General features: G+C 34.6%; 3 protein-coding genes across 8 annotated transcripts; all 3 read left to right on the forward strand.

The window, feature by feature from the left end:
* Position 1: 1 nt before the first annotated feature.
* Positions 2-4432, forward strand: LOC129315031 (G-type lectin S-receptor-like serine/threonine-protein kinase At4g27290). Of its 4 annotated transcripts, XM_054958537.1 has the most exons (8): positions 714-907; positions 1066-1492; positions 1608-1739; positions 2816-2958; positions 3035-3245; positions 3339-3576; positions 3662-3812; positions 3896-4432. In XM_054958537.1, exons 1-8 carry the CDS (start codon positions 854-856, stop codon positions 4202-4204), a joined length of 1665 nt encoding a protein of 554 aa, XP_054814512.1. In that variant the 5' UTR covers positions 714-853; the 3' UTR covers positions 4205-4432. The 4 variants fall into 4 exon arrangements, with proteins under 4 accessions (XP_054814510.1, XP_054814511.1, XP_054814512.1 ...); XM_054958535.1 differs by having other exon boundaries at positions 2-1492; XM_054958536.1 differs by having other exon boundaries at positions 4-1492; positions 1617-1739.
* A 5010-nt stretch (positions 4433-9442) lies between these two features.
* LOC129315033 (calcium-binding protein PBP1-like) lies at positions 9443-10317 on the forward strand. The gene has a single exon (XM_054958540.1). It carries the CDS (start codon positions 9754-9756, stop codon positions 10210-10212), a length of 459 nt encoding a protein of 152 aa, XP_054814515.1. The 5' UTR covers positions 9443-9753; the 3' UTR covers positions 10213-10317.
* A 137-nt stretch (positions 10318-10454) lies between these two features.
* LOC129315029 (G-type lectin S-receptor-like serine/threonine-protein kinase At4g27290) lies at positions 10455-14775 on the forward strand. 3 transcript variants are annotated; one of them, XM_054958528.1, is made up of 7 exons: positions 10455-12422; positions 12561-12674; positions 13257-13414; positions 13495-13705; positions 13848-14085; positions 14169-14319; positions 14401-14775. In XM_054958528.1, exons 1-7 carry the CDS (start codon positions 11117-11119, stop codon positions 14701-14703), a joined length of 2481 nt encoding a protein of 826 aa, XP_054814503.1. In that variant the 5' UTR covers positions 10455-11116; the 3' UTR covers positions 14704-14775. The 3 variants fall into 3 exon arrangements, with proteins under 3 accessions (XP_054814503.1, XP_054814504.1, XP_054814506.1); XM_054958529.1 differs by having other exon boundaries at positions 14016-14085; XM_054958531.1 differs by lacking the exon at positions 14169-14319 and having other exon boundaries at positions 14401-14542.
* Positions 14776-18200: the final 3425 nt, after the last annotated feature.

The following is an 18200-nucleotide window of genomic DNA, read 5'->3' on the forward strand; positions in this document are numbered from 1 at the left end:
GCTCATTTTTTAGACTTGAATGCAATACCCACACAAGTAAAATTTAAAATCAAATCATCATCAAGAGTCTTCGACATCAGTCTTGATCTTGCCATCAATGTGGCCTCCAAAGTAGTTGTGTTGTTTTGCCTCGTTAAATCCATTCAAGTTCCAAGTTTATATCCATCAAATTCTGGCTTTTAAATTCCCACAAATCCCTTCAACGATTTCAGTAACCCCCCCCCCCCCCAAACCGTGAGAAAAACGATGGAAAACTTCAGAAAGCTTTCTGTGTATTTTTTGTTACTGTGCTTCACAAGCATGTCCTCCACGCTGGACATAATCACCCCAAGCCAGCCCCTTCGTGATGGTCACAATGAAAGTCTGGTTTCAGAAGGAGGAATCTTTGAAGCTGGATTCTTCAACCCTCAAAATTCAAAGAGCCGTTACGTGGGAATATGGTACAAAAACATTGCCCAGAGAACGGTCGTATGGGTGGCCAACAGAGAGAAACCACTCCACGATGCCTCAGGAGTTTTGCAGGTAGACAGTGATAAAGGAATTCTTAGAATCTTGGACAGCAAAGGGTTTGAAGCTTGGTCCTCGAATGCATCAAAAAAGGCAGAGAACCCAGTTGTGCAGCTGTTGGATTCAGGAAACCTCGTTCTGAGAGAGGAAAAGAACTTGAGCAGCATATTATGGCAGAGCTTTGATTATCCAGGTGATACTTTTCTCCCTGGAATGAAAATTAGAAGCAACATAAGGACTGGTCAGCATGTGGGAATAACTTCTTGGAAATCCTGGCAAGATCCTACACCTGGTGACTTTTCTATGCACATAGATACTAAAGGCCTTCCTCAGCTGGTTATTACAAATGGAAACAAAAGAATATACAGAGCAGGACCGTGGAATGGGCTTGGTTTTACAGGTACACCTGAACTGAGAGATATCAAATTCATGAAATTACTTTTTGAGCTAAATGAAGATGAAGTCTTCTATGAATACAAAATCCTCAATAATTCAACTCTAATGAGAAGCAGACTGTTGCCCGAAGGCTATCCTTTACGTTTAACATGGTCTTCTCAGAAAAATGGATGGGAAGTTATCATGCCCAGCCCGTCTGACCAGTGTGAAGGATATTCTTTCTGTGGTCCAAATACGAACTGTAACGGCAATGACCCTCGGAGTTGTAAGTGCTTGACCGGATTCACAACAAACTCTTCTGGAGGGTGTTCCCGAGCAATTCGACTTGAATGTAGAAAGGGAGACAGCTTTCAAAAGTATCAGCGAATGAAATTGCCAGACACATCTTCTTCCTGGTACAACAAGACCATGAGCTTAGGTGAATGTGAAAAACTATGTTTGAGAAGCTGCAATTGCACCGCGTACTCTAGTTTGAATATCAGTGACCAAGGAAGTGGCTGCTTGCATTGGTTTGATAGCATTGTCGACCTGAGAGAACTCAGAGAGGGAGGACAAGACTTTTATATACGAGTATCTGTATCAGACCAAGGTATGTGGTTTTCTTTTCCTTTTCTTTTTGGTGAGAGGTATGTTCATATAATGTTGTGTTTTAATAAAAGTTTCTAGAGCATGCTTGTGTGCGGATTATACTCTGATGATCTCAGATCTTACAGTGAAAAATGGCATGGACAAGAGGAAGCTTGCAGGAATTGTGATCGGCTGCTCTATATTAATGATGAGTACCCTAGTACTAGTCGGATTGACCATATGGATCAAGAAGAGGCTGTTGCATCCAGGTGAACTCACAACGACTAGATCTGGAATCTTTATGATCTTAAGTTTTAATTTTAAGGAAAAAGCACTTGCATGCAATTTTTTATAACATTATTATATCATTTTTCAATTAAAACAAGGCACGTATACAAGTTTAATTGATAATAGATGACAGGTGCATATAATTTGTGGATATTGTTTCAACTTATTTTATGAAAAAATCACTCATTTTTTTAAAAAAATATATTTTGTAAGTTTATACTCCCTCCGTTAAAAAATATAAGTCATTTTTAACTGAATCTCACCCCTAATAAAATAGTTATTTACTTTTAAACTAACTCTATTTTTTCATATTTACCGCGATTAAATATCCTATAATAAATATAAAATCATTATCAATAGGGGCACTTTCAAAAAAAAAGTAATGATTACACCTTGAAAGACTAAAAATGTCTTACATTTTTTAACATCCAACTCCTCAAAAAATGCCTTACATTTTTAAATGGAGGGAGTATAATATTTGTTTGAACTTTTAGAAATAATCATAATTTGGAGAAAAAAGTAGATTTTTTATTATTCTAAAAAATTACTTTGAGTAGTTTTTGAAAATAATTTAATATGGTAGATGAGAGAGAATGTTTTACAAGGACGGGATATATAAAGATATTACAAAATTTTAAGATAATTAAATAGTAAAGTATTTTTATAAAACAAAAATCAAGGAAGAATATTATAAAATTTTAAAATAATTAACTAATAATTATTTTTTATTATTATAATCAAATATAAAATAATGTTTGTTTGTTATAAAATCTCCACAAAATAAATTTAATTTATGAAATCTCTCAATTATTTAAAAATTACTGATTTTTTTAATTTTAAACAAACGGGTTCAAAATCTTTTATTACTGGGCTAGCATCACATGATCAAATGTTTGGGAAAAAAAAGCTTAAATTGCCATCCTTTTATCAAAAATATTGATAGCAAAGATATGTAGATTCTGACGTAACATATGTAGATTCTGCCTTTAGATGTTTGGAAGATATATTCTTATTCGTAAATGACCACTTGTAAAGAATTCACCTTCCACCATTTCAGGGAAAGCGATTTATCGGGAGGACAAGAGTGACAAAGAGGACATTGATTTACCAATATATGAATTTTCAACCATTTCTAATGCCACAAATCAGTTTTCAGAGAGGAATAAATTGGGACAAGGCGGCTTTGGACCGGTGTACAAGGTAACGATTTGATTAACCAAGTTATTCCTTTTCCTCAATCACTAAACTTTGAACTTTTTGCAACCCTGATGAACAGGGTATACTACATGATGGGCAAGAAATTGCAGTAAAGAGGCTTTCCAAAACATCGGGACAAGGAACGAACGAGTTTAAAAATGAAGTCTTGTTGATTGCAAAACTCCAACACCGCAATCTTGTGAAGCTTCTTGGTTGTTCCATTCAACAAGAAGAAAAGTTGTTGATTTATGAATTCATGCTTAACGGAAGCCTAGACTATTTCATTTTCAGTATGAGCTCTATAAATCTAAGGCTCTTTTAATAATTTTATCAAAATTTATTCAGTCGTTTTCCATGCTAACCAAGGAGTTTAAATATGTCAGATTCAAAAAAAACTAAGCTATTAGATTGGACTAAGCGATTCCATATTATTGACGGGATTGCTCGGGGGCTCCTTTATCTTCATCATGACTCAAGATTGCGAATTATCCATAGAGATCTCAAAACTAGTAATATTCTTCTTGATAATAATATGAATCCAAAAATATCAGACTTCGGTCTAGCTAGAATTTTTGGAGGAGATCAAACGGAGGCCAATACAAATAGAGTGATGGGAACATAGTATGGATTTGGTTTTTTTTCTTTTATAGTAGTTTTATTTTTGCAATCCCTTTTTAATTTCTCTCTTTATCTTATCATGTTGCAGTGGATATATGCCTCCCGAATATGCAATGCATGGATCTTTTTCTGACAAATCTGATGTCTTTAGCTTTGGAGTAATTGTATTGGAGATAATTAGTGGAAGAAAGAATAGGGGATTTTGTGATCCACATCATCATCTTAACCTGCTAGGGCATGTAGGTTTCATGAATAATTTTCTTTGATGCAACTAGGGTTGGAAATTAAACTCATTCATATAGCTATATTGTTTCTTTTTCAGGCGTGGAAAATTTGGATTGAAAAAAGACCAATGGATCTAATGGATGAACAACTACAAGATTCAGTGGTTTCATCGGAACTGTTGAGATGTATTCAGGTTGGCCTATTATGTGTGCAACAAAGACCAGAGGATAGACCTAACATGTCAACTGTGGTTTTGATGTTGAATGGGGAAAAGTTACTTCCTAACCCAAGCGAGCCTGGGTTCTATATTGGAAGGGATAATCAAACCCTGGCAGATTCTACTATAAGAAGTAGTGAAGAGTGTTCAATTAATGAGGCTTCCAACTCAACATTAGAGCCAAGATAGAACGCCAAAACCAGTTTATTTGAAGCCTTCCAAATGTCTCAAGGTCGCATGTAATACGATTCAAAATAAATTTATGTTCCAAAAGTTGATGAAAATGGACATTTTCCAATTTTTACTATGGCCTTATTTTGGTTGATGATAATTTAGGAGTGTGAGCAAGGGTGTTCAATTGATGCTTATATGATACTAGTCCAATGAATGTGATAAATGCATCATTTTCTATGTTTATTTACAGTTGACTTTAGAATAAGTAGGTGCAGGCTTTAAAAAAACTGGTGAATATATCCTTAGCTCGAGACTTGAGTTTTAACTTGTCAATTATGCTTTTAAAAAAAACAAGTCAATTTTGTTTATTCTAATCACACTGCGTTTGGCGCACACAGAATGAATTTGCGAGGAATAGGAATAAGGAGCATGAAAATTGAAAGGCATTATGTACCAAACAATCCGCAAAAATACCTTAGCCCATTCCCTCTTAGCAAAAGCCAGTGATAATTAGAGCTAGAACCAATAATTTATTACTAGAAAAATGAATTTTAGTGAGGGATAATTAAAGCTAGAACCAGTAATTCACTACTAAAAAAATGAAATTTAACGAGGGATAATTAAAGCTAGAACCACTAATTTACTACTAGAAAAATAAAATTTAGTGAGAGGAAATCCCTTGCTAAATACTATTTTCCCTAACTAAATTACGTTTTAGCGAGGAATTTTGTTTCTCACTAAATTTGTAACTAAAAAAACTTGTTAAATTTAGCGAAAAATTGTATTTTCCTCGCTAATTAGTGATGGATTTAACAAGAAATTAAATCCCTCACTAATCCTTAGCTAATACTTTTAAAATTCGATAATTTAGTGAGGGGTTCATCCTTCACTAAATATGCCTATATTTAAAAATAATGATGCCACATCACTCGCCATGTGTACGTCAACTTGTGACATATCCCCAACAACCTCGTGTCTCGTCAACTGTCATGTCACTTACCATCTCATGCCCCATCACCCACTACATGTGTGATAACTCATCACATGTTATTATCCACCTTACGCCATGTCACTTATTCCTTAACATGTTATATATTCATTATATTTATGCTAAAGTTAAGATTTGAACTCTTAACCTCATATCTTTCAAACCTTATACTCTCCTTCTTTGCCAATTGAACTGAAAGACACCTACAGTCATTATATGAGAAATTAAATATATATTATTTAACTACATAAATATATCAAATAATATATCATAAAAATACACACATATATACATGTTAAATTTTATTTTCAATTATTAATATGTTAAAAATATTTATATTTTATTTAAATTATTCTTTATATTATATTTTTCATAAAATATTATTTTATAAATGAAAATCAACTTAAAATAAAGAAAATATTAAATATTAAATAATTTTATTATGAATATTTTAGTTAATTTTTAAATTTAATTTTAATTTTTAAATAAAAATAATTAATATATAATTAAAAGTTATTGTCAAAAGTTTTTTTTGTAGTAATTAGTTAGGGATATAATCCCTTACCAATTATCTTATTTTAGAGAGGGATTGACAGTCCTTCACTATTTTTCTCATTAATTTTAAGTCAAGTTACAAAATCAATATTTCTCGCTAATTTCCTCACCACTTTGATATTTTAGAGAAGAATAGATGATCATTTACTAAATTTTCTCACTAATTTACATTTTTTTAGTAGTGATTTAGGCGGGCAAGGCATATTCATGTCAGGCTATCCCAAATAAGCCCTAATAGCTAAGCTCAGCTTAAAACTTTTTGGGTTCAAGCTAATCCAAATATTCAAATTATTAATTTTTTAAAATTTAAAAATTATTAAAATTAATTTTTACTTTAAAATTGATTTTTTTTATTTTATAAAAAATATAAAATATATTTTTTGGAAACTTAAAACATGGAGAAGACTTAACTTTTTTTAAAAAAATGTGGGTCTGAAATTTTGAAATGCATTTTAAATATTATTTAGAGATATTTTATAAATTTAAAATAATAAAAATATGATAATGTAGATATTAAAAGCAATACAAAACAATTAAAGGATTCCAAAATCTCCCTCAACCCAAGTCCCTCTTTGAGTCTCTTACTCTCACTCTTTTATAGCTAACCACTTTGTTCTTTTTCTTTTCTAACTGTCTTCCTTAGGCATCTTTAACTTATGTCATCCATCATGGGTTTAGATGTTTTGTCACAAACACCCAAGTCAGCGGCTTGTCGCGAGGCCATTATTATCTTTCAAAAAGCCAGCTCAATAAGTATATCCGTTCATATACCCAAGACCCTTCTCAAGTCCTTTTAATGTGTGATGTAATTCAAGATTTCCTCATACACCTAAGAACACCTAAAGGATTAGGAATCTAACACATGCCCAATAGAAGTTTTTTGACTCCTCCATGGATAGATGCTTCCAAATTATCATTAGGATTACTTAAGGGCTTCTCTATCTTTACGAGGAAAAGAAATGAATGAGCACTTAATTTTAAGCAGTAACGCACTACGACCTATTTGGTATGAATCAAATTATAATAGAACATGCTTAACCATGGAGAAAGCAGAATCATGGTGTTCCCCCCACCCCAAAAAGCAGAATCAAAGATAAATCAAAGCAACTATTAGTTACCCATATTCCTCTTATTTCAAGATCTTACGTGCTCGTTTGGTTCACTGAATGATAGGGAATGGAATGGAATGTAATGTAATGATGATTACATGTATTTATTTGGTATGTTATAAGATGAATATATTTTTTCTAAGAAAAAAATATCAAAATAATGATGAAATGTCCTTTCTAGCCCTAACCACAAAAACAATTCCACCCATCTTCCTCCTTTTCTCGATGATGGCTATCTGGCAATATCACTCTCAATCTGGAAAATCGATACCTTATGCTAGTACAGACCACACAAAGCAGCATAATCAAACCCAAACCATCTAGAAATTAACTCAAAAATAATGAGGAATGGAGGAAGATGCAAATGAGGAGATGAGATTTGAGAATGGTGGTGTGAAAAGGCGATGGCAAGGTGGGCTTGGGATAGATGATCTATCTTTGGCACAACAACCATTAATGGTGGTGGGCTTATGTCGTAGCGGCGATGATAGGGCGATGCAATATGAAGGTGGACGACAGTAGCAGTATGGACAATCAGGAAGGTCTTACTAGTGGTGAAGGAAAGGAGTGTGGCAGCATATCTGATGGTAGATGACAACGGCCAAGGTTTCTTCTTCCTCCTGCTTCTTGTTTGAGAAGTTGATTCAACGAAGGGAGATGGCGAGTGATTGTGTATTTTTCAAGGGCAATAATATCTTTTCCTCATCCTATAATTCTCATTCATATGGTCCAATGATGTAATCTAGATGTTGTCATTTAAGGAAATCAGGATTACACGATGTAATCTCCTTTACGTTACTAAGTCCAACTAAACGCTTGGAATAGGCCAACTGCATCATGATTACATGTAATTGAGATGCATGGAATTGAACCAAACAAGCCATATGATCTTTTATTTACGTTACCGGTTGTCTAGAAAATGTTCAAGGAACAAAAATATCAACCCTACGGCCGTACTATAGGGAACTAATCAGATTAATCAGGAGTTTACATTGGTGTGATTTAATGAAGACCTAATCGCAGTTGATAATTCGCCAAATCAGAGAGCTAACAACAATCAAAGGAACCAAAAATGCGATACAACTATACAAGCACGTACGGCATCTGGTAATTCCAACAATCAATTTGCAACAGGGATTATTTTCGAAGATGGTATGGGAAGCATACTTACTGTTAAAGGTTTCAAAACAAAAGTCCTTGCATCTCTACCCGGGACAGATGACGCCATTGCAATGAGGGGAACCCACATGATTGAATTCAAATTGAATCTGACCAATCAAGAACTCAACTTGAACCTCCCTGTTATACTGCAAATCAACTACACCGCAACAAATAGCAGGGAGTGTGGTGAAGAGTTTAGGGGAGTAATTTAGCATTGGGCTCAAACGAGCGGTGATAAAGTCGTTAATGAGATGGCAGAGAAGGCATTGAGGATCGGAGTTGGCTGCCAAGGACTTGGCTGCATGACTCATCCATCGGAGAAGTTCGAGAGGTTTAGCCCGCAAGAATGATTACTGCAGTGTGGTCCAATGGATTACGAAGATCCCCCCTCTCGAGTAGTGTGCCTGTTATTATTATTTTTTTCTTTTGCAACTACTTGTCAACTGTACAATTTATTGTTGACCGCTGGACCCTTCAAAAATTCAATACTGTACATTATATAATTTTGAAGAACAAAATTTGGTGAATAAATAAAGATCCATTGCTCAGATAAAGAACATCCAAACCTATTATAACACTCCCTCCCTCCCTAAATATACACAGTAATCAAGCCTGTAATTTTGTAATACCTTGTTGAAAGTTATAGAATGCTTTATAATACATTTATATATATTTACTCCTATTTAATGATTTTTTCCTTATCCCCCAATAAATATAGGGCTAAATTTATTATTTTTTTTAATCTGTATAATTTTGACAATTGAGTATTATATTTTTTATAACTTGAGCATTATATATTTAGAGACTGGGAGAGTATAAAAATTCTAATAAATCGTATTCTATTCTCTTTCATTGTAAATGCTGTTGTTGCAATTTCCAAAGTCAGTGTAAATCAAACAACTGATTGACAGGAATTCCAAATTATGTATATCATCCATGTTATAACACATTTTTAATAAATTTAAAAAATATGATTAATTTATTAACTTTGTCTAAAAATAAAATAAACTTTTAATTTTAATTTTTTTATTTAAATAAAAAAATTTTAAATTTTCATTACAATTTCTTTAACAATCAATGACTTTAAATAAAAGTAATATCATAAATATATAATTAATACCCATAAAATATTTTAAGAAGAATCACACGTAAGAACTTTATAAAAAAAATTAGTGTCAAATTAAAAATTTTAGTATTCAAACGGGGAGAAAGAGTACTAAATTTAGAACTTTAGTTATGAAAAAATTTTAAGTTAACGTTTATAAGATCCTTTCTTATCATTTTTTTTTTAATATTTTGTATTAAGGGTCAACATTTTTTTTCCAGGAAGCGCCAGCTGGAGCATATTTCTTGTGCCGTACTAAACTAATTTACTTTCACATTATTTGGAGACAGTCAAGAAAATTGAAACATTTATTGGAAGAATAGAAGTCACAACTCGTATGCTCGTGACTGAGGACGCGGTTAGATTACAGGCCTTTTCTCCCTCAATTTCTGTGTTTTTCTGGGCCAACTGTCAATTGTCAAGCTGACAGCGTCCTTCCTTCCTTCCTTCCAGTTCCCGCAACGCCCAGCCAAGTCACCACTTCATTTTTTCCCATTTGAAGTGAAAGTTCCAATGCTCCAACTTGCACAGTTACTCGTGGACGATTCACGACCTCCTGCGAAAGCCATGGGCAAATTCAATACTCAAAATACAGACCTGTAGATTAGTTATCTTCCGCGATTTCTTCTTGGAAATCCAATCCCTTATGCTTTTCCCCTTTATATATCTCCTTCCTTGCTCTTTCTCATCCATCTCTCTCTTTCTCTCTGCCTCTGAGCGAGCATTCACCCTGTTCTCTTTCCCAGCAATGGCATCTCAAAATCCCGAAGTCAATTTCCAAGATTACTTGCCTATTATGGCCAACAAGCTTCGGGGAGATGGCTTGATAGACAAATTTTGCAATGGGTTTAATCTATTGATGGATTCTAATAAAGGGGTCATCACGTTGGACAGCCTCAAGAGGAATTCCGCTTTGCTGGGGCTACAAGACTTTGCCGATGAGGATCTTCGCTCCATGTTGAGAGAAGGTGATTTTGACGGTGATGGGACCCTGAATCAGTTAGAATTCTGCGTTTTGATGTTCAGCTTGAGTCCTGAACTCATGGAAGGGTCAAAATTGTGGTTACAGGAAGTCCTTCAACATGAACTCAATGATTATGTTTGATTTCCCTCCATCATTATTCCATTTTAATTTGTCTATTTTGGGCAATTGCCCCATATAATTGTAAGAAAAAAGATAGAAATGAAATGGAACAAAATATTCGTTTGACGCTCCTTGATACCCTCCATTATTGCCACTTTACAACCAACCGTAATTTATTTCTTTGACCTTTCGAGGATTGGCATTTGTGTGCGCTTGCGTTCAAACCTTATACACTTCTTTTAACTCTAAATTGGTTATGATTCCGTTCAGATTAGTGGTAGCTAAAACAGTGGACTAAGTGAAAAGGTGAGTCTTCTTGTTGTCATTAGTGGGCTTGACGGTTCATTAGGTACGCGTCGCTATTAGTAAAAGAAAACAAAGGATTCAGTGGACTTTGGTAGCTCATTAATTCTCTTTATTGACTATGATCGCCTCCGCGTGTGACTGTGAACTTGCCTCTGCATAATGATATTTATGGAAGTATCGATCTAAGGAAGCAGTATTTCACAATATATTTTTCCAACATGTGTTTGTGCGGATTAGGTTGCCCCTGTTCTCATTCATGCTTGCTTTCACCTAAAAGCTAATGCATGGCCGCCGGGTGAGTGTGAACAAGGGGACTTATAGGAATACAATCTTATTTCCATTTTTTGATAGTAGCTGTCGGAAAAAAGAGATGAGTAACTTTGTTATGTTGTTTGGAAGTCGACGCCCATTTGAGTCTAGCAAGGTTTCCTTTAATATTACATGTGGACCAATAATGCACCAGACTTTCCCACAAGAAATCTGTTTTTCCAGCAGCTGGTGATATTTTATAAAGGTTGCGTGATGTTTTTGGTCTACATAGCCACTCTTCTTTTCCACTTTGACACTTCATAGTGGAATACTTGTTTCAGTTGCTGAATCCGAATGTTTCTTTGAAAGCATGGAGCTTCATGATTGTCAATCGAGGAGAAATCTATTTTATATGCTCTCCATTGCCCAGTTTTTATTTTGGTTTTTTCCTACTTCAAGTGCAGCTGATTACCTGTCCCAATTTCAGTCAATTTCTGGAGGTAAGACCCTAGTTTCTGGAGATGGAAGTTTTGAGTTGGGTTTCTTTAGTCCCGGTAGTTCGGCAAACTTTTACTTGGGAATATGGTACAAGAAAATCCCAGTAAAAACTGTTGTGTGGGTTGCCAATCGAGACAATCCAATCAAGGACAAGTCTGGGACGTTGAGATTAGACAGAGAGGGAAACCTCGTACTTCTCAGCCAGAACGAGACTGTTGTTTGGTCAGCAAACCCAAGAAGAAAGGTCCTGAACCCAATTGCTCAGCTTCTTGGTTCTGGAAATCTAGTATTAAGAGATGAGAAAGATGAGAGTCCAGAAAATTACTTGTGGCAGAGCTTTGACTACCCTTCTGATACATTGTTACCTGGAATGAAGCTGGGGTGGGATCTAAAGACTGGTTGGAACAGGAGTCTCTCTTCTTGGAAGAATTGGGACGACCCTTCTTCCGGAGACTTCACCTGGGAACTTGTAAGCAAAGATTACCCCGAATTAGTGATGTGTAAAGGCTCATCAGAGTACTACAGAAGTGGACCCTGGAATGGCCTTGGGTTCGATGGTGCCCCAGAATTAAAGAACAATCCTCTTTTTGGGTTCAATTTTGTCTCCACTGAGGATCAGGTGTATTATACCTACTACCTTAAGAAGAAGTCAATGATATCAAGAATTGTCCTGAACCAAACCATTTATTCCCGGCAACGCTTCATATGGATCGAGGAAGCTCAAAGTTGGAGGCTTTATGCATCTGTTCCAAGAGACAACTGCGATTACTATAACCGTTGTGGCCCTTATGGAAATTGTGTCATGGGCGAGTCTCCAGTTTGCCAATGTTTAAGTGGGTTTAAGCCCAAATCACCACAGAACTGGGACATGATGGACTGGACTCAAGGGTGTGTACACAGTCAACAACTGAGCTGCGAGGACAAGAATAAAGTAGGATTTAAGAAATTTAGCGGGCTGAAATTTCCTGACTCTACGCATTCTTGGGTCAATAGGAGTATGAATCTTCAAGAATGTATGGAGAAGTGCTTGGTAAACTGTTCTTGTACAGCTTATGCAAAGTCAGATATCAGAGGAGGAGGTAGTGGATGCATTTTGTGGTTTGGTGACCTCATGGATATTAGACAGATTTCTGGTGATGGCCGAGATTTATATATTCGCATGAAAGGTTCTGAGATAGGTAAGGTCTTGATCTTTGATTATTTTATCTACTTTTGCCACAATTTAATACATGTTTTCCTCCCTTTCCGGGGCAATACTTGGTTTACTGATTCACAACTGTTTCTCTACTTAATATTTCTTTTGACAAATCATGAAGCTGAGAAAGATGGACATAAGATGAAGGTGGCTGCGATAATCATCATTGTTGCCTCAGTTGCTGTGATAATATTGATTTTCTTCTACATTGGCAAGACCATGAAATTGTTTACAGGTACTCGTAAGTTTTAATGAATTGCCATTGCATACAGAACAAGATTAATCAACATCGATGTCAGCTCAGTTAGTTTACTTAGTCCCCCCTTTCTCTCTCATACAATATTTAACCCCAAAATGCTAAAATTAAGAGCTTACTAACAGTCTTTTCAATGAGCACTACTAGTATATAAATTGAACATCCATTCACGCATTTTCTCCAAAATCTGTAATTTTGCTAATATTTTTTTTCCCCTCTTCCTTTGGTTATAGAAAGTGTCTGCAAATCATTTGTTAAATTGTTACTATGATCAACATTATGGCAATCACAACCTAGAAAGCATGTAATTTTAATTCTATCAAATAACTGTAATCTTAAATGATTTCTTCTTTCCATCTTATGTGATCTTTTAATTTTAAATTCAACCCATGACTTTGACGCGCATTACTGGACCTTTCTGTTTCTTCTGTCAATTTATCATCTAACTTATTGGGATTTCAGTTGGATAAGAAGCAAACAAGATGTGCTTTAGACGTTGTTTGATAACACATTTTGGCTAATGAAATCAACCTTCCAATTTTATTGTTCACATTACATCAGAGGAAACAGATGACAACCTGATGGCACGGTATAATGATGAAGACGACCAAGAAGATTTGGAGCTTCCTTTCCTTGACCTTCCCACAATTGTCAAAGCAACTGATGACTTCTCGATGAGCAAGAAACTTGGACAAGGTGGATTTGGTGCTGTGTACAGGGTAATTATGAAGCACACTAGTCTAACGAAATATGATTCTCCTTAATATTTATGCTGATGTTATATGTGACTTAATTTTAGGGCATGCTTGTGGATGGAAAAGAAATTGCGGTGAAGAGGCTTTCACAAAGTTCTGGACAAGGGTTGAATGAATTCAAAAATGAAGTCATATTGATTTCCAAGCTACAACATCGAAATCTTGTTAAACTTCTTGGTTGTTGCATTCAAGGGGAGGAGAAAATGCTTGTTTACGAGTACATGCCCAACAGAAGCTTGGATTCCTTTATTTTTGGTTTGTATCTATCACTACATGATAATAATTTATTCTTTTACGCCGAGAAGCTTTCCATATCTTTTCTCCTTCATATTTTCTCCTCTCACTTTTACTTTATTCATAAGCTGAAAATGAATTAATCAAACCTGCATTTTGCTAGATCATGTAAAATGCAAGATTCTAGATTGGCCTAGGCGCTTCAACATTGTTTGTGGAATTGCTCGTGGGCTTTTGTATCTTCATCAAGATTCTAGATTGAGGATCATACATAGAGATCTTAAAGCAAGTAATGTTTTGCTTGACAATGAGTTGAATCCAAAAATTTCAGATTTTGGCATGGCTAAAACTTTTGGAGGAGATCAGACTGAAGGAAATACAAACAGAGTGGTTGGAACATAGTAAGTATTCATAATATGGCTTATGATTAACATTTACCCCTAACTAAACATATCTTGACCATTTTTTTTAATAATTTTTTCAGTGGTTACATGGCACCTGAATATGCTATTCATGGATTATTTTCTGTAAAATCAGATGTGTTTAGTTTTGGTGTATTATTATTGGAGATAGTAAGTGGAAAGAAGAATAGAGAATTTATCCATTCAAACAAGAGTCTTAACCTCATTGGTCATGTAAGTGTCAAAGGAACAAGATCTTTTCTCTGTTACACTTCATAAAACCTTAAAAGTTTGATAAATATTTGTATGTATCAGGCATGGAGACTTTGGACAGAAGGCAGGCCTTTGGAGTTAATTGATTCATGCTTGGATGATTTAATTGATATATCTGAAGCATTGCGTTGCATCCATATCAGTCTTCTATGTCTGCAACAACATCCTGAAGACAGGCCAAGTATGTCTAATGTGGTTGTTATGTTAAGCAGTGAGAGTGTCTTGCCTGAACCCATGGAACCTGCTTACATCATGGAGAAGAAATTTCCTGAAGCAGACTATCCAAGCAAGAATCAGTTTTCTTCAACTAATGAGTTAAGTTTTACCATGTTAGAGCCTCGGTAGGGGATAATTTATGTTACCTCCTGTACTGTTCAACTAATCTAATATAAGATGGCATGTTGCATATTGCTTCTATCCTCACTTATTTTACTTTGAACCCACTGATACGATACATGGGAATCATTAGGGGAGTGTTTCAGCACAACTATGACTTTGGAAAGCCTGACTGCCAAGCTTTCCACTTTTGGCTTACAAACTTTTCTACTTTAAAGCAGATTGGCATGTAGACACAATATTTATGAATCTGGGATGTGCTCCAAGTACCTCGTTTATTCCTGAGCAATTAATAGTTAAGGTCAATTAATCACATGAAAGCACGGTCCATTTGATCGAATATTCCAAATTTCAGGCAGGGACAAGGCCAGAATGTACATTTAGGCCTACATATATCAGTGTCTGTCAATGATCTCGGAAAGAGGCGGACAATGTGAGGAGACAATACAAAATGAAGAGTCGCATTTCCAACAATGATGTATTTTTTTTTTTTTTTTGGCCAGCAACAATGATGCTGTGGTTGAAACATCAACTACTTCTAATTATATAGCTTGGTATTAATTGTTATTGATTAAGGAAACCACTTTTCTGCTTTAGAGCAGAGGACTGGCGTGCAACCAGCATTCGTGCATGTTCCAAGTGCTTCGTTAGTTTCTGATCAATCAATGGTTGAGGTCAATTAATTAATTACTTAAACGCCAGATTAATTTCATTAACCGTCTGTTTGGAATGTGAAGAAAATAGGGAAAAAAGAAAGCTAATCGGGAAAAAAAAAAAAAGAAGACATTTTTCCCTTCCTAACATAGTTTCCCCTATCTAAGCAGAAATTAGAGGAAAATAAGAGTGAAAAATGTCCCTTTTCTTTAATTTTCTCTACTCCTTATTTTATTTTCATGCCAAACAAAGCTGAAGGTTCTAAATACTGAGCAGGCATGGGCGTGATTTCAAGCTGGTATGTAATTTAATTGTCAAATTAACGAAGATGGCAAGAATGTGCCAACCCGTTAGGTCACAGGGCTCTTATTAAGTTGGTTTCTTGTTGTAATTAGCATCAGCACAACCCCTATTCTATTCTAGGTCCACAAATTGATTGTAGTTGTCTGTCGAAGATTTCAAGAATGTGCCAACCCTTTAGGTCGCAGGGCTCTTATTAAGTTGGATTCGTTTTGTAATTATCAGCACAACTGTACGCTGTTGTTGATCATCAATTATAGTCATATTTTCATTCCAAGGAAAGAAAGAAAAACGAGAAACCTTATATATATATATATCACCTTTTGTTCTTAATGTACAGCTCTCCAATAGATTGTTGCTGCATGTACTTTTTGTTCCAACCCAAAATCAACTCTCCCTTCTAACAGCGTTTACCTTCTGTTATCTATCGAAAATTTAGAACGAATGAAAAACACAGTCCGCCACCTTCTCTGTACCTTCTTTATCTGTCTCCACAGTCTTTCTTAATTATAAACTTTAAATTCATCGGTGGCCTCATTGATATGATTAGAAGAGCATCATTACCATGGATATTATCAAATCATATTGGTCTGTAAAGCCACCGCTTAAGTTCAGCGAATTTTGCAGGATGATGTGAGCATGTCATAAGGACCAGGTTGCGCCATGTTACTGTTTACTCTTGTGTGATCTATTTTGTATATTTTTCCTCTTCAGGACAAGATTCATGAGTAAGTATTAATCCTGAACAAATCTTCCGTATATCGACTGAACAATTCCAACCATTAGACCCATAAATAAAGTAATATTTGGCTTTCTATTTGACATAAATAAGGGCGGCTGCAAGTTTGAATAAAACCTTGATCAGATTATCCTATGTATTTTATGTAATTTAAAAGTAATTCATATTTAGGTGTATAATGTGAATAAAAAATTTCCCGTACAATGCACGAAAAAAAAAATCACTACATAAAGTATCATTTCATATTAATGTATCTGATAAATACCGCAGCCTTTGTATCTAGCTACCTTAGTTCTTGTCAATTCATTTAATTTCCTTTAATTTTATTCCATTATAAATAGCTTGTTTACGTGTGTGAATATATTAGTTTTAACTTGTAGGAAATGAGTTATTTATATTATGTGGATTGTAAGGTGGTTGAGATATGTAGCAGCTGACGAAGACAATTGATTTTGAAGCGGAAGAGACGGCAAGGACTCCAACAAGGGAATAGCAACGTGCGAAAACGCCAAACCTGGGATTATTGTGCAGCGTTGCCTGAAAGCACTAATTGAGATTCAAAGGAACACCTACCTGCTCCTTTCCATACATGCAGACCAACCTGCAGAGAGATGTTTTTCACGTCTTCTCCTTCCATCGGTCGTTTTAACCAAAATTAATTTCATATTCTCCAATTCCATTCCAAGTTAATTATGTACTCCTTCCCATTTAAAATATAAGTATTTTTTCTCTGTTCAATCTTAATTCAAAATATAAACAATTTAGTACATCTAAAAAATATTTTTTTTCATTTTACCCCTAATATTTATTAATTTAAATATTTGCATAAATGTATTTCTTACTCATCATAAGTGCATTGGTAATTGAAACTCTGAGTAAAAAAAAAAAAGTAATACTCCCTCCGTCCCAAATTATAAAGCATTTTTAAAAGAGTTTCTCCATCTTAAAATATAAGATACTTTGGGTAAATTGTAAATTAAAATTTCATTAAATGCATCAATTTTAATATTATATTTTCTCTATCTATAATTAATTTATGTTTCTTCTCATTTCAATATATTAAATGATGGATATTTTTTAACATTTATATTTTTATTTTGGAAAGATAAAATTGTTGAGCGTATTTAATAAGATTTATTGATATATGAGATTTTATCTAAAAATGTGTTATAATTTGAAACAAAGAAATTATATATTTTCATAAAAATGAGAACTTTATTAATATCCAGTTTTTGAAAAACTATTTAAATTTTGAAGCACGGGGAATATATTTAAGTTTGAGAAATCCAATTTATATTAAAGTAGATTAATGATTGTCTTAAGTCATACGTGTGCGTTTGTGGCGGGGGGAAATCACATGTCAGCAGTTCTCAAGTATGCATATCACCCAAAAAACAATCACGACATGAGTTAATCAATTCCTCTTGAATGTCTATTCCTTTCTTTGACATAAATTTTCAAAAAATAATCATATTGCCTATCTTTAAAATAAAAAATTCTCATTATTGTAGTTGTCGAAGCCGGTGAACCAGAGACCATAATGAGTCCTTGGATCAAGTTGAATCACTGTTAATGAAGATAATGATTATTTTATTTTTGACCAAAAATATTTAACATGTGACAACTAGAGGTGAAAATATGGGCCAACTCGATCCATATGGGGTGGCCCATATGAGTTAAGAAAAATATGAGTTGGAATGGGTTCAACTCATTTTTATATGGGTTGAAAAAATTTGAACCCAACCCAACCCTTAATGGTTGGTGGGCTAAATGGGTCTACCCTTCAATTTATTTTTAAAAATGTATTTTTTAT

The sequence above is a fragment of the Prosopis cineraria genome, unplaced genomic scaffold, assembly GCF_029017545.1.
Source record: "Prosopis cineraria cultivar Desert tree isolate PC_DT_omini unplaced genomic scaffold, ASM2901754v1 PC7, whole genome shotgun sequence".
Classification (NCBI taxonomy): Eukaryota; Viridiplantae; Streptophyta; class Magnoliopsida; order Fabales; family Fabaceae; genus Prosopis; species Prosopis cineraria.

Coding starts and splice junctions, on each gene's coding strand:
- LOC129315031 (XM_054958535.1), top strand. CDS start 247: ATGGAAAACTTCAGAAAGCTTTCTGTGTATTTTTTGTTACTGTGCTTC. Junction 2,959..3,034: donor GCTTTGGACCGGTGTACAAG/GTAACGATTTGA, acceptor CCTGATGAACAG/GGTATACTACATGATGGGCA. Junction 3,577..3,661: donor AATAGAGTGATGGGAACATA/GTATGGATTTGG, acceptor ATCATGTTGCAG/TGGATATATGCCTCCCGAAT.
- LOC129315033 (XM_054958540.1), top strand. CDS start 9,754: ATGCTTTTCCCCTTTATATATCTCCTTCCTTGCTCTTTCTCATCCATC.
- LOC129315029 (XM_054958528.1), top strand. CDS start 11,117: ATGGAGCTTCATGATTGTCAATCGAGGAGAAATCTATTTTATATGCTC. Junction 13,415..13,494: donor GATTTGGTGCTGTGTACAGG/GTAATTATGAAG, acceptor ACTTAATTTTAG/GGCATGCTTGTGGATGGAAA. Junction 14,320..14,400: donor GTCTTAACCTCATTGGTCAT/GTAAGTGTCAAA, acceptor TGTATGTATCAG/GCATGGAGACTTTGGACAGA.